The 15242-nt window shown below is 41.2% G+C and overlaps 1 protein-coding gene across 2 annotated transcripts in view; it reads left to right on the top strand.

Annotated features, from left to right (window-relative positions):
* Window positions 1-15040, top strand: part of ssbp4 (single stranded DNA binding protein 4) — an 83336-nt gene extending 68296 nt beyond the window's left edge. Inside the window, exons 6-17 of one of the 2 annotated variants that reach the window (XM_056378478.1) lie at window positions 1471-1554; window positions 3959-4085; window positions 4228-4295; window positions 5662-5726; window positions 6464-6509; window positions 6613-6648; window positions 6786-6840; window positions 8298-8368; window positions 8525-8603; window positions 9048-9076; window positions 9176-9277; window positions 11963-15040. In XM_056378478.1, the coding sequence (XP_056234453.1) occupies window positions 1471-1554; window positions 3959-4085; window positions 4228-4295; window positions 5662-5726; window positions 6464-6509; window positions 6613-6648; window positions 6786-6840; window positions 8298-8368; window positions 8525-8603; window positions 9048-9076; window positions 9176-9277; window positions 11963-12043 (843 nt within the window). In that variant the 3' untranslated portion in view covers window positions 12044-15040. Of the gene's footprint in view, window positions 1-1470; window positions 1555-3958; window positions 4086-4227; window positions 4296-5661; window positions 5727-6463; window positions 6510-6612; window positions 6649-6785; window positions 6841-8297; window positions 8369-8524; window positions 8604-9047; window positions 9077-9175; window positions 9278-11773 lie in introns of both variants that reach the window. The other variant, XM_056378479.1, reaches the window with a different exon arrangement.
* The last annotated feature ends 202 nt before the right edge of the window (window positions 15041-15242 follow it).

Below are 15242 nucleotides of genomic sequence, written 5' to 3'. Positions count from 1 at the left end.
CCTGATAGCAGAGTGCTTGACGGAGGCTCTGGCAGACTAGTAGATAAGCCTGGTCTGGCAGTGGGTGGTCCTCTTTCTCCGTATTGATGTTCAGGTAGTAACAGATCTCTGCTGGAGTCATATGAGGATACTGTAGAAAGCAGCAAAGAGGTCAGAGGTCACACAGTCCTCTGATACTGTATTCACTTTAATGTACTTAACACAGTGTTTGCTCTGAGAGATTGACTCGCGAAAGGTTTCATTCACTCCCATAATACAAACTGAAACTGCAGTTCACATACCAGTGACTGAGGATTCAGTCCAGAGTGGATTTAAGTGACAGAATAATTCCAGTTATTTTCAACCTGGGACTCATTTCTCTATGTTTTGCCATAATGATGTTTGATTGGGTATTTGGCCCTTCCCTGTAGACGGAAAGTGAGCACTAGGTTTAAGCTTGCATCGGCTGTTAACTGTGTATTGGACGACAGCACCTCTGGAAAACTGGATCAAGCATTATCATCAAAATTTTGAAAAATAAGCCTGTGTTTGAAAAACCTCAGCTATTCTTTGACAAAAACAAAATGAGTGTAACTGAGCGTTGATTAAAGTCCACCTCCTGAATTGATCTGACCTCATCCGGGAAATTAACAATTCCTGCACGTGAAAATCAATGTGGACCTCTGCAAATGTCAGTGACAAATCTCATTACATGCATTCCTTGTTGATGTAACAGAATAGATATGCATAGTTGTACTGTAATTATACACACTTAGTGTGGACATGCTGCATTTACTGTCTGAAGGAAATGCCAATTTAAGCTGCATTAAGTGATGCTGACCACTAGTCAGAAACAAACTCACAGAAAGTTTTGCCGTTGTATAATAGCTAAACAATTTCTTTTGTTATATATAAGCATGTAAATACCTCCTTAAACTCATCAGACATAAAGCAGCATTAGCATCTCATTGGAATTTGGTCCCTTGCCGCATGACACATATATGCCCAGTACTCACTGGCCTTTCAGCTTTGCTTTGGTGCAGCAGCTTCCAAGTTAAATCTTGCATCTTTCCTCGCAGCCTCTTATTTACTTTGTCCCTCCTCAGTGTCACGCTAGTCAGGTATCATACCATACTTAAACCTGAGTGCCGGTGTTGTGTTTCATTGTCTTTTCTTGGTGGTTTGATGAGAGCTGTTGTAAATGTAATCGTACTGACGGGCAAACCAAATATGTTGTCTCTTACCTCTACTTCTTCTTGTACTTTTTGCAGAGGAAATTGTCACTATGAAAACTGGTGACAGTTTTTTTTTTTTTAAATGCTGTGAGCATCACAAACGTAATTCCTTTCACTGTAAAGATGAGGATGATGAGAAAATGTTTTTTTGGCTAAACTTTCCCTTTAAATTTCATATGACATAGTCCTTTTAATCAATAACTTTAATACATAATCTGATCACTTCAATGAGACCTTTCTATCTTTTCTTCACCAGGGTCCACCAGGATCTCAGCCCTCCCCTCACACACAGCCTCCCCCACACAACCCCAGTAATCCCATGATGGGACCTCACGGACAGGTAAGTCATTTACTTCAGTCCCTCTCTTCCTTTATCTACTGCGTTCTAGTTCCACTCACTCACTCACTCACTCACTCACTCACTCACTCACTCACTCACTCACTCACTCACCCAACAACAGTGTACAAACAGCACACAGGTCCCTTGTTGTGCTAACAGACAGGACGGCCAACGTCCATGATGGTAGGTTGGATGAATAATTTAGCTGTGTTGGCCCAGCTGTAAGGAGCCGAGGTGCATCTGGAGGGCCTCCTCTCTCCCTCAGCCCAGCACTCACCATCCCATAGTCCATCAATAGACCATTAATATTGCAGCACAGCCTGACATGGTGCTCTTCGCGCACAAACCCACCATAACATGGTCAGAGGAGAGGAGAGGAGAGGAGAGGAAGAAGAGGGAAAGAGAAGAGGGTACAAAAGAAAACAGTAGTAAGTCAGTCCTCCCCTCAAGGGGTAACTAGGATTATATAACTTGTCCTCCAATTACTCACACACACACACACACACACACACACACACACACACACAAAGCACACAGTATATAATTACCATTGAAAACCAGTCTCCTGTTGTATTTGTGTTGTGCTTATCTCTGAGTGAAGATGATGATATGAAAATTATTCTGCTGTTCATGCTCCGTGACAAAAACACACAACTCTTACCCAATCGGCATTCAAATCAGCATGTTTCCCCTTGATACTAAAATAGTTGGATTGAGTTTGGAATTAATTCTTATCATCTGACACTGAAATATGGCTCACTGGATGCGGGTATTTGTAGTTGCAGCAGTGTACTCTCATAGGTAATTCTGAAAACCATCTGTCTGGGGTGCTTTACATTATTCACTAGTTGTGCGCTGGCTCTGCGTGTGTGTCTCGGCCAGCCTGTTCTTGTCCCCCTCTCTGCTGAAACATCTGTCTGGATGGTGTCTTCAGTTTCTCTTATGAATCACACCATCCAGGCTGTGTTTTTGTAGCACGGCTGTCTGCTGATATACACACGCGGCAGGAAAACGTCCAGCACATGTGCAGCTGCACAAAATAGACAAACCTTCACGATGTAGAACATTGTTTCTGCTCGCACCACTCCTTCTCCCATCCAGCGATGTCATGTTTCTCTGCTTTTTCTGCTCCACCTCCCTCCCTCTCTCTCTCTCTCTCTCTCTCTCTCTCCTCCCTCTCATATCGTTCTTCCAAATCCAAGTTTCCACCCTGCATGTGTTCTCTCTCTCCTTCTGTCTTATCTGTCCTCCTTTACCTTTATCCTAATGGATTTTACCACCTGAGGTCTTACTTTCCAAAACTTAATGACAGGCCCCTCCTTCTTGGGTGAAATGGAACAAAACTACAACAGTACATTATTCTTCAACACAATAGCTCCCCCTGCTGATTAGCAATGACAACACCTCAAAAGTGGGCAGGATAGTTCCACAGAGCTAGGTTTACAAAGGCTTTTGTAGCATCTGACAAGTTTGCTATTTGGAGGAATGAGTGTTATTTCCAAGAAGAACAGTTTCTTCTCTGTGTTTTGCCATAATGATGTTTAGTTGGGTTCAGATATTTGGCCCTTCTCTTTTGTCATGTGAGGGAAACCTTGTGACTAATCAGTTTCACATGGAAACATTTCTGCCCCTGAAGAGTAGGTAGAGATTTACACAGATACAGTAAGAGACATTTTATTCAGGGAACTAATATCATAATATCACATATTAGTACCAAACACAAACAGCATCTAAGTTGATGAGAGATCCATAAAAGAATCAACACACTGAACATTTTTTCCACAATAAAACACCAAGCAAAGAGCAGACCTGTGTTGTGATGTGATGTTATTAAGCTTGAATTTCTTATAGCTTATGATAACACTGGCGTGCTCAGACACGCACTCTGTGGTGGTTTGAGTATTTTATGATTCATGCATTGTTTCGTGTCAGTCTGTTTAATTTCCTTAGAAGTCTGTTCAATGACTCCCACTATATTCACGGTACACACCTTTCTATGAATAGATATTGTCAATCTAATTTAATGATTATCTGAACCTAATTTTATTTTTTAAAAATTCACTTGTGATTAGCAAATGTGGATTACAGTATCTCAATTGATTTTTCATAATCAATATTTTTCAAGGAAATCTTAACATCATCTTTTCTATTATTTAATTGATTGAATTTAACCGCTGTCTTCATAAATGAGATGCTAGATTTCATGCTAATTGAATGAGCTCTACACTTATGTGTTGTGTTTTCGTGTGCTCAGCTTAGAGAGTTGGAAGTGCATTTGAGTAAAACAAGATCATGAGCAAACGTACTGGTGATATTTTAAGGCCCGTCTGTCAAGAATTATAAAAAGTATTCCATCCTGAAATAATTATGAATAATTGTCATCCTTTCCCTGTCCGTCCTACAGCCATTCATGTCTCCGCGGTACCCAGGTGGCCCAAGGCCCGCCCTTCGTATGCCAAATCAGCCACCTGGGAGCATCCCCGGGTCACAGCCTCTCCTGCCAAACAGCCTGGACCCCACCAGACCTCAAGGTATTGACGAACATGCGGCATTATTTCAGAGATGCTGCGCTTTCGCAGTCTCGTATTTGACCTCTGAATGAGGTATAGAATTATTATTGATCTAAATTGTGCTGCCATGCTAACAAGCTGCACTATGTATCTCTCACTACAGGACATCCAAACATGGGCGGTCCAATGAGAATGAATCCCCCCAGAGGCATGGGAGGCATGGGCCCACAGGTAGGCACCAGCCTTAGCCTTAGTATTACTTTAATGTTATATTATATTACTGATACAGAATTTAACACAAAGGGCTGAGTCAATAAAGCAACCCATGACAGTGAAAGGTGTCTTTAAGTTAATTAGCAGCCCACTGCACTCCCACTCTGCAGCTGCCACACAGCCAGATTTGGTGCTTGGACTGTCAGTTTATGAGCAAACCCAATGTTTGGTTACCCTTCATTTAGAGCTACCATAAAAACAGCTATAATGTCAAACCAGTAGCCTATAAACTTCCTACAGATAATCCTTCTACTCTGCTGAAGAGAAGTTTTGGTTCTGCCAGCTCGTAACTTTGCCTTTAAATGTCAGAAGCGCTTTGATGATTAGCTTGGCTCTGACCAGCGCTCACCCACTGCCAACGCCAGTTCTACATGTTAAATCCTACTCGCCAACTCCCACCTAGGGAGACAGACAGAGGCAGAATACTCGGACTGCTCTGAGCAAGCTGCCACCAACACATTTTGACCAAAAACGGTGCCAGTTTTGGCACTGTTGGTTTCCTTTTATCGTCTTAATTTTTGTCGATTGGATTCGGTGTAATACATAAGATGCTTAAACAACAGTGTCCTTTTGAATTACCATTACCAGACAGCTGCTTCATTCTGCACCCAACAACCTCCTGCTCTAACATCACCTCGTACATACACACACACACACACACACACACACACACACACACACACACACACACTCCCTGTGCCCCTCGGCCCCTCTCTGTGCCACCCTGGCACGGTGACTTTGGCAGTTAGCGTACCAGCAGCTGGTGTGGCATCTGCTCGACAAGTGTAATCGTCTGCTGAACAAAACTCTTCCTCTGAGTGGAGTTGCTCTCTGGCCTGCCCCTCTACTCTGTCTCTCTCTCTCTCTCTCTCTCTCTCTCTCTCTCTCTCTCTCTCTCTCTCTCTCTCTCTCTCTCTCTCTCTCAGTCACACACACACACACACACACACACACACACACACACACATACATACCCAAGTACACACATGCAGTGCCATTCAAACCCACCTGCTGGGCAGCCATGAAAACATACATGCAAATGCACAGAGGGGAGTATGAACACATAGAAACACATACACAGAGACACACAACTCATACATACATACATACATACATACATACATACATACACAAACACACTCGCACGCAACTGTCCACATTCACACAGCCCACTCCAGCCAGCCCACACACAGCACATATATGCACATAATTAATCACTAGTTAGTGGGAGACATGATCGTCACTGACCTTCATTAAGATTCAAACCTTTAGACAGAGCAGGTGTGAGATGCCATGCTGACTCCGTGCTCCTCTCTTTATGCAGAACTATGGCGGAGGGATGAGGCCTCCTCCGAACTCCATGGGGCCGGGGATGCCGGGCATGAACATGTGAGTAAACTGAAAAAAAGTTTGTGCATATTTGTAAATTCTATTTCCAGAGATAAGGGGGATATTCTACTTTTTTATTTGAAACCTGAATTTTATTTTTTTTAGTTTTGATTGTCTTTGCTGTCGGCTATGATAGCACTTTCTTCACCCAGTCAGTTGCTGAGATCTGGGGATGTAGCAGAATCCCTTATTGCATTAAAAATGGATGTATGCACCAAGTACAGTGACCATGGTTTGTCAAACTTGAAGCAGGAACTTCGTCTGCAAAATCTAATGGAGATTTACAAGGGACAGGTTGGTTAATAAGCCAATTGCCCCAAAGTTGGTTAGAAAGAAGTTTATTATTTTACCTTTCCTCTAATAAAATACCAGTAATCTGACTATCTATCTAGAATACATCACCAAAAATATGTTTTATACTTATCATGGTTTACTTCTAAAACTTTTCATTAACAGATTATTAGATTATAAAACAAAATTATTAGGGGTATTTTTGTCTGTGTTTGCCTCCTACAGTTAAAGTTGCCACAATGACACTTAAAATGTACTTTTTGTCATGTAAATTCACCCGTTTCCAAGAATTCAGGATTACTTGTGCATATCAACTAATAGACTGTATTCATCTACTCAAGAAATCATCATGAGACATGCGAGCAGTGAGAAGTATCTTGTTTTGCCTTTGAAAAGATGGTGCATGTGACTTTGTTCCTTATTGCTCCCTCTGCTTGCATTTCCAGGGGCCCTGGTGGAAGAGGTCCATGGCCGAACCCCAACACCAACTCAGTGAGTCACAGTCTCTCGCATCTTTATCACCCACATGACTGAGTGTGTTTACAATAACTGTGTCTCGTGTTTTGTTTCATCTCGGGGTATATTCTCTCCACAGATAGCTTATTCATCTTCATCTCCAGGCAACTACGTGGTAAGTGTCCCGTCATGGACTCGTGTTCAACCATGGGCCATAAATTACCTGTCATGCAGTGACATCTAACAGGCACGCTGCTGTCTAGATGCACTCAGCATTCATTTCTCTTCTTCTCTTGCTTCTTCACCCCTCAGGGTCCTCCAGGGGGAGGCGGCCCACCAGGAACTCCCATCATGCCTAGCCCCGGAGGTGAGTTATATACTTCAGTTTCCCTTCTGATTTCTACTTTTATCCAGTGTTCACTGAAGGAGGGCTCTGTCTCAGAAACATCAAACCTGTTCTCTGTCAGATACACGTCTCTCTTTGGGAGTCAGGCAGAGATAGCAATCTAAATACTTTAGGAATTGAGCCTTAAGGAATATTTTTGTAAGCGTAAAACATTAAAAACTTGTAAAATATTGCACTGAATGTGTGACATACATGAACAATTTTGGTCGGGTATCACATTTTGTCTCTGTTTAGGCACATTCTGAAAACATTCTAATGTTAGCTGTGTTTTCTCACAGCCAAGACAGTTGTATAAAAGGGAAGCAGAGGCATGTCAGTCTGCAATCAACTGAGTGATCCATCTCAGCTTTGACCCATCAGTCTAGTATCTCTGTGGAGGATTAGCTGCAAACAAAACACTGTGGGCAGATATCCTGTAGATGTTCTGTTTCTGTTGGCCTGTGGAGAGCTTCTTTTTGTGTCCACTATTTATTATTTATATACGTACCTCTATTGTGATTTGTTGCCGGGGCAACCTTTTGTACAAAACGCTCCTGCTCACGTACACCGGGAGGGAAAACATATTTCCACTGCAGTCGCCAAGACTGTGCTGTGAGCGCGCACGCACACATACACACGCTCACACACACACACACACACACACACACACACACACACACACACACACACACACTCACTCACTCACTCTCATACACACAAACCTCCCACTCAGTATTGCCCCCCTCCTCTAGTCACGACATAACAAGCTAGATTCAGGGAAACTAACAGGCAAGATCTCTCCACCACTTTGCACATGCAGTATCCATCTCCTCCCCTGTCTTTCAATTTGTTATTCTTTTTTTTCCCTGCTTTTCTCAGTCTTTTTCTCACAACTTTCTGCCTGCAATGCCAGATCAAGGACACCTCATCCTTCTGAATTTTTTCGGGACAGACAGACACATGAGGAGTGACACAGCATGTACTGGTTTTTGCTAAGATGCCAGAGTGTCCATATAATAACTTGGTCTAATCTCCTGACTGTTGGAATTACAAATAATTGGTCCCTTTCATTGTACAATGCAGAGAGCAGTGTGTAGATTGACTGACAGACAGATTGACTGACATTATGCACCGGCTTTTAAAGTAATATACTGGTGGTCCTGTACCACAGAAACATGTGTCTGGGTTGTAGCTGGCAAAATCAAACTGAAACAATGTCAAATACAGTGAAAAACAGTTCCACTCCAGTGACTTCAGTGTAGCTCACCTCATTATTTCCCATTTCTTACCCCCTTCCATACCCCAAATCCACCTTATTTTTTGACATTTGTAGACCACTTGGATACAGAGAGATCTATAAGTTTTTCTCTTCAATTAGGAGGAAAATTCTGTCTTACAATTTTCGGATTTTAAACATTGAACTGTTTTTTTTTACATAGATTCAACAAACTCAAGTGAAAACATCTACACGATGATGAACCCTATCGGTCCCGGTGGAAATAGACCTAATGTGAGTAACATTGTTTTGTTTCTTTTTGAATCACAATAAATAGTTTCAGTGTTTCTACATTTCATTCAGAATTTGTTTCTAATTTCTAATTCATTACCAAGCATGAAAAGAACAAGATACATGATCTTTATAAATGCTCCTGTTAATTTTCTTTAGTTCCCAATGGGGCCGGGTCCTGACGGGCCAATGGGTGGAATGGGTGCTATGGAGCAGCATCATATGAACGGATCACTAGGTGAGTGGATAAAGATAAGCTAAAGAAGCTCACAGTGTATGTAGGCACTTGGTATAAGCTCCTCAGAATATTCAGTGAAACCTGTTACTTTCTATGAACAGAGGCATTAAGAAGTAAGACTCTGCCCTCTTATGGCTGGTGGAGGAAGTGTTCTCTCTCCTCTCAGTATTGATCAAAGCTGAAACAGATTAGTGGGGCAGTGAGTAGGCCAATTGATCCTGTAGATGGGTGAGACGCGGGCAGTGAAGCCGGCGGAGTTGGTTCTCATCTGTATCTGAAACAAATAGCTTAATTAAAGACCATTAACTGTGAGAGATCCGGGTGTTTTGTGCTCACGCTGGATATCCTGAAGTGTTGTTAAATTATTAGCAGGCTGCTGAGGATTAGTTAACTGTTACATTACAATCATTCAAGTTTCTCTTCTCTTTTTATTTCTAATCACAGGCTCTGGTGACATGGATGGGTTGCCAAAGGTAAGACTGACTGACTGACTGACTGACTGTTCATCTGTCTGTGTATTTGTCTGTCTGTATGAGATCTGTATTCTTATTGGTTTGTTTCCCATGTTGTAGAATTCTCCCAATAACATGGCAGGCATGAACAATCCCCCCGGCACTCCGCGGGACGACGGCGAGATGGCAGGCAACTTTTTAAACCCATTCCAAAGTGAAAGTGTGAGTACCAACGCACCTTTTAAGCTGGGAACAAACTAGACGATTAAAAAAAAAAAAAAAAAACAACTGTCCGACTGTAACATGGAACAGAGTCACATATAGTATTTAATACTTCTGCAGATTACAGTCATATCTGTACCACTGTTGTCAAACAGCAGGATCAATTTCAGATTTCTCCAGTCACAAAAATATCAATATACTTGAGACAATTGTGATGGCTCCATCTCAGTTCTGCACACTCGAAGTTTGTGTGTGCCAGCTGTCCATGGTGACCCGGGTCCGGTTTCACAAAAAGAGACTTTGGCTGTGGTAGATCATGTAATAGACTTCAGACAGACGTCTAAATTCTAAATGTCTCTGCTGCATAAAGCTGTCTGGTTCTTGACTATCTCAAGTAAAACCAATTGTCCATTTATTCAGGGTAAATTAAGACATTTTTCAAACTAAAAGACATGCAGTGAATTCAGAAAGTATTCAAACCTGTTCAATTTTTTCACATTTTTTTATGTTGCATAATGACAATAATGATGATAATGACAAAGTGAAACAAAATTTTAGTTAGGTATTTTTGCAATTTACATAAGTATTCACATAAGTATTCAGACCCTCTGCCATAACACTTGAAATTTAGCTCAAATTTAGCTGTATCTTTGAGATGTGGCACACGCCTGTCCATGTAAGGCCTCACAGCTGACAATGCATATCAGAGCAAAACCAACTGCTGCATTGAAGGTTCCCAAGAGCGCAGTGGCCTTAGTAATTCTTAAATTGAAGAAGTTTGTTAGAACCAGCAATCTCTCTGGAACTGGCCGCCTGGCCAAACGGAGCAATCGGGAAGAAGGGCCAAGATTGAACTGTTTGGTCTCAGTTCTCAGCGTCATGTGTGGAGGAAACCAGGCATTGCTCATCACCTGCCCAATACTATCCCAGCGGTGAAGCATTGTGGTGGCAGCATCACACTGTGGGGGTATTTTTCAGCGGCAGGGACAGGGAGACTGGTCAGGGTTGAGGGAAAGCTGAATGGAGAAAAGTACAGAGATATCCTTAACGAAAACCGGATCCAGAGCACTCAGGACCTCAGAGCCCTGACTCCAGAATCCAATCAAATGTCTCTGGAGAGACCTGGAAATAGCTGTCTACTGACGGTCCCATTCCAACCTGACAGAGCTCGAGAGGATCTGCAGAGAAGAACGGCAGAAAATCCCCAAATCCAGATGTGCAAAGCCTGTCCTGTTATACCCAAGAAGACTTGAGGCGGTAATTTACTCAGTACTAAGTACTGAGTAATGTGTCTGAATACTAATGTCAATGTGATATTTCAATTTCTCCTATTTAATAAATTAGCAAAAAAAATTCTAAAACTGTTTTCACTTTGTCTTTATGAGATATTAAATGTAGATTGATGAAGGAAGTTTTGCATAAGGCTGTAACATAACAAAATGCCCTGTAGACTGAGCAACCACGTCAAACCACTTAGTTCCTTTCACTCCAGCTAAAAATATTTTCCCTCTGAAAACATTCAACAGTTACAAGGTCTCCTTACTTTGAAAATTCAGCAAAGAGTATAGTAATACAAAAATCTTTTGGTATCTTAAAATCTCACCTGAGTGCAGAGCTTAGATGCTGTGGCTCCTTAATGTTGCCGGGCTCAGTACTTCTGCTAACTCATCAGTCACATTCAGGATTGGGTTCCTTGGGAAAATGGAAACAACTGATGTGTATCGTCAACAGGATACTGCACTTTCTAAAAACTCTGCCTTTCATTATATTGTTAGAAAACCACAAACTGGGAGCCATGTTTTTTTTTTTGTGTGTGTGTGTGTCACCTGACACTGGTCAGCAGGTGTCACTGACTGTTTTAGCTAGCATGGTGAACATTTTAGGCTTGAAATAATTCTTTATTTTTGTGAAACTGTCTAACTTGTATTAGACTAATCTAAGAGCAAAAACCAAGACTGGCCTAATACGATGGTTTAAAATGTGTTTGTGAAACCGGGCCCCTGCTCTATTTTGCACACTTTACCACAACATTTCCACGATCTTGAAATCAACCCCTGTGGCTAAATTGAGCTTCATTATCAGTCCTGTATATCGTGCCCTGTGTTCCCAGCTTTGTCTTTGTCAAAAACACAGCATGCACAAAAGCATGGAAGAGAACCACATGATATGCTTTCTCTGATGCATGAAGAGATTGTCATATAGTGATTAATGTGAGACTGACAACTACATTTTTGCTACAGTATACTCACTGTGATCTGAAATTCCTTAACATTTTCTCCTTGGGCTGGACTCTGCTCTGCTTGCTGCTGGTTTACTGACACAGGAAGTAAATTAGAAAGGGTTAGTGTAATGTTTGCTGCAAAAGGCTGGTGTACTGGACATGGCATTTAGTTTAGTTAGTTGTATTGCTTTCATCTTGAACTGGGTAGTATAAGAGGTTTAATATAGTTTTGGCTTATCTTTTCTCCCCTCCCTCTGTTTTTTCTCTCTTTACAGTATTCACCCAACATGACGATGAGTGTGTGATTTTTTTTTATTTTTTTTTTTATCTTTTATTTTATTTTATTTCTCTTTCATCTCCCCTTATCTCAATCTCCCTCTCCCATCCGCCCTGCTGCATCTTGCATTACCTTCCTTCCTCCCACCCTTCCTACCTCCTCCTGGACGGTGTGCTGTGCCACACAGCCCCTGAGGATACCCCTGGAAAGCAGGACTCCTCTCAAGGCCCCCCATCCCAACGCCTGTAAAATGGTTGTAAGAACATGAAACGGTCTCCAAGCAACAGGAAGGGTCTCCTCTCCGCTTCTCCTCGCCTGCCGGGCCCCAACAAGGGCCCTAGGACAGTGAGAGCCTGAACCTGCTCCAAGCCTGTCTCTCCCAAACCCAGAAACCTGCCCCCATGGGTGGATTTCAGCCCAATCAAGATGCCTGCTTGCATCTACCACCACTCCATTATATCATGCTGATCATAACTTATGAGGGCACGCAGTAGTTAACTGACAGGGGGGGCTGAAAACCCTCATTCAAAAACTCCTGTGGCAGGAATGATTAAAAAAAAAAAAAAAAAAAAAAATGAACTGATGATGTTATTTTAGGGCAAGAATGGTTTTCATTAAATGTTTGTATTTTTTGTTGTTGATGATAATATTATTGTTATAATTTTCATAATTGATATTATTCTACTAATATAGTTATGATTTCCTGTAAAGGGCACATTTTATCTCAGCAGCAGCATCAACAATGACAGAATAAGCACACCTGAAAAATGCACAATGATTTTCTGTTTACATGATTTTAGGTTATTTGTTGTTTGTTTTGTTTTTGTCACAGTCAGTCTCACTTCACATACCTCTCCTTAAAACTTCTTCAGAACTTGTAGGTAGCATCTTTGCCTTCTAAATGTCCGTAGCACCATTTCCATAAACTTCAGACTCAGAAAGATTGGAATAATCGATCATCTTCACCTAATGAGGTAGTTTGTGTCGAGGTATTGGTATCCCGGCTAAAACTATCCATACAGTTACAACAGAGGCTTTCTCAGAGCATTGCTGTTTTCTGGTACAAAGTGTCTGCTGATGCACCTGAATGATCGGATGTCTAGCTATCTTGTCTTAATAAGCACCCTTTTTTCTCTCTGCTTTTACTGCAAGAAAATGGCTCTGATGAAATCGTGATATGATCGTCAGGGGCCTGTTCTCATTCAGTAACAGACAGAGAGCATTTTGTCGATCCTCTCGTCTCTTCTATGGATTTGGTCTTGTCTGTAAATACAACATATTTAGCTTGTATTGTGGTTGTTTTATTATTTGTTATTTACAAGTTGTCTGTGAATCCTAAAATGTGGTTCCTTCCCCTTCATCACTTTGTTTGATTTCAGCCTTATTGTGGACTCTTTGGTGGCACTGTTTTCCTCCCAGGACTCATTCTGGTCTCTCCTCAATGTCTCCTTCTTTTTTGGACTGGGGAGACTGTGGGACCTCTGATACACTCATGAAGCCTGTTTTCATGCTTTGAGTTTAGGTTGAACTCACAGATCCTGTATGATCCACTTTCTTAATCCAGACAAGATGGGCTAAATAACTATCTCCTTGGAGCTCCCATCGACCAGTTGCCTCAGCGAGTCCCTTATGTATGGGATAATGGATCCAGAGTATTGGGTGGCTGGAGCACCGCTGATGATGGGAGCAGAGTGATGTACCTTGGGGTTAACAGACCATGCAGCCACATCAGTCTAAAGAAGAGGAACAATAATTGGATACTTTTGTAATGGATATTTCCATTTTTGTGGATTGTTTTCAGCAAATTGTTTTTATTTGAAATGTATTCAACTGAGAAAAAATTAAAGCCCATAAAGCCCGTAGAATCTGCACACAAAGAAAAACATAGTTACATATTACACTATTTAATTTGTTTCTTTCTGTATGTTATGTACTCTTGGCCTGATTTACTCACTGTTTCAAAGGGATAACTTATCTCTTATTATCTCTGACATCACACCGCAGCACTTGCGTCATGGCTGTGTTCAAACCAACAATAACTAAACAACAATTGTAGCCTCTATGGGTGATGGTGATGTACTTATCAATTTTCTGATATCAGTGTGAACAGATTGTCCCCAGAGTTCAACAGGGACATCTCCAGGATTTGGCTGTCAGTGGCCTGGGAAACACTCTCTAGTGTTCCTTCAACATAGTGACACACACCTCCCTCCTTTCCTCCAATCCCATCCCTCACCCTCCAAACCTCTCCCCCCTTCTCTTTAATTTCCTTTTTTGTAAATACTGTATAATGCATTTTGATATCATTGACATGTTTTGATATGTCAGTCACTACCAATGAATACAGCTGAAAGTAAATTATAAATAAAACTGTCCATGTTTTTCATAGAGAAAGGATGCGCAGACTATTTGGCTCATGTGGCTAAATTTCCATAAAAATGTATAGAACACAGTAACACAATAAATGCAGACTGTATGCTAAAGACTTGTATGGTGGGGAGGATAGGACAGAGAGAGGACAGGACAGAGAGAAGCAAATGAGCGTCCTCACTCTGCCCTTGTCTCCATATGCTTCAGTTAAATGTTACTATTGGCTGTGAATAATCAGCATCTGAATAATTTTTTTTTAAAGGGCATCTTCTCACAAAAAAAACATGTGACCTCATTGCAGTTTTTAATATGAAGGATTTTTATCAATTTAAGAAAACTTTTAAAAAGGAAAAAATACTTCAGAGAACCTCATTTTAAATTAAGAATAGATAAAAAAAAAGTAATACTTATGGGGAAAACTGTGTCCTTTGCTATTTGCTCCTTTAATAGCTTTGTATAGATTCAAGCTCTCTCACTGATCCTCTCTCAGTCCTCTGTGTATATCGATCGTTGGCCATCTCTGTACTTCTATTGTGATGTATAATACTGTACCATTAGGAAGATTTGCTGGTTGGGTGGGGTGGTTATGTTGAGTCGGGGAGGGGTGGGGATTCAAGGGAACGGGATATAAATGATTCTCCTGTACCGTTCATGGTCCTTTCTGATGACACGGCAGTATTCAATATGAAGCAGTCTGTCTATTGGGTTTGCTTTGTATTTCATGGTAGGATAGTTCAGAATCTTGTCTTAGGGACTTAGGTGTCTTGTGTAGGTAATAAAGATGTTCTTTGTATGTTTCTTTATATTGTAAAGTTTCTTTAGACTGAAAGAAAAACAGATAATTTGCTTATCAAAAAAGAAACAATGCATCAATAATAAATGTCATTTGATTTTTCCTTGTTGTTTGAATCTCTTCCTCTGAGCTCTCATTTATACATGTACCTTAGGCACTACAAATTGTATACAGTGCAGAAAAGGATCACCTGCTGCACTTACATTGGTGGAAAGGATTGGAGTGCCCTGGTTTAAGTTCTAACTTCAAACTGCTCTATCATAAGCATTGTTTTAAATGTGCACACGACTTTCAAAAGATAAAT

This window comes from Seriola aureovittata, chromosome 6 (assembly GCF_021018895.1).
Source record: "Seriola aureovittata isolate HTS-2021-v1 ecotype China chromosome 6, ASM2101889v1, whole genome shotgun sequence".
Lineage (NCBI taxonomy): Eukaryota > Metazoa > Chordata > Actinopteri > Carangiformes > Carangidae > Seriola > Seriola aureovittata.
The sequence above is the reverse complement of the archived record's forward strand: the minus strand, read 5'-3'. Positions and strand labels throughout refer to the sequence as shown.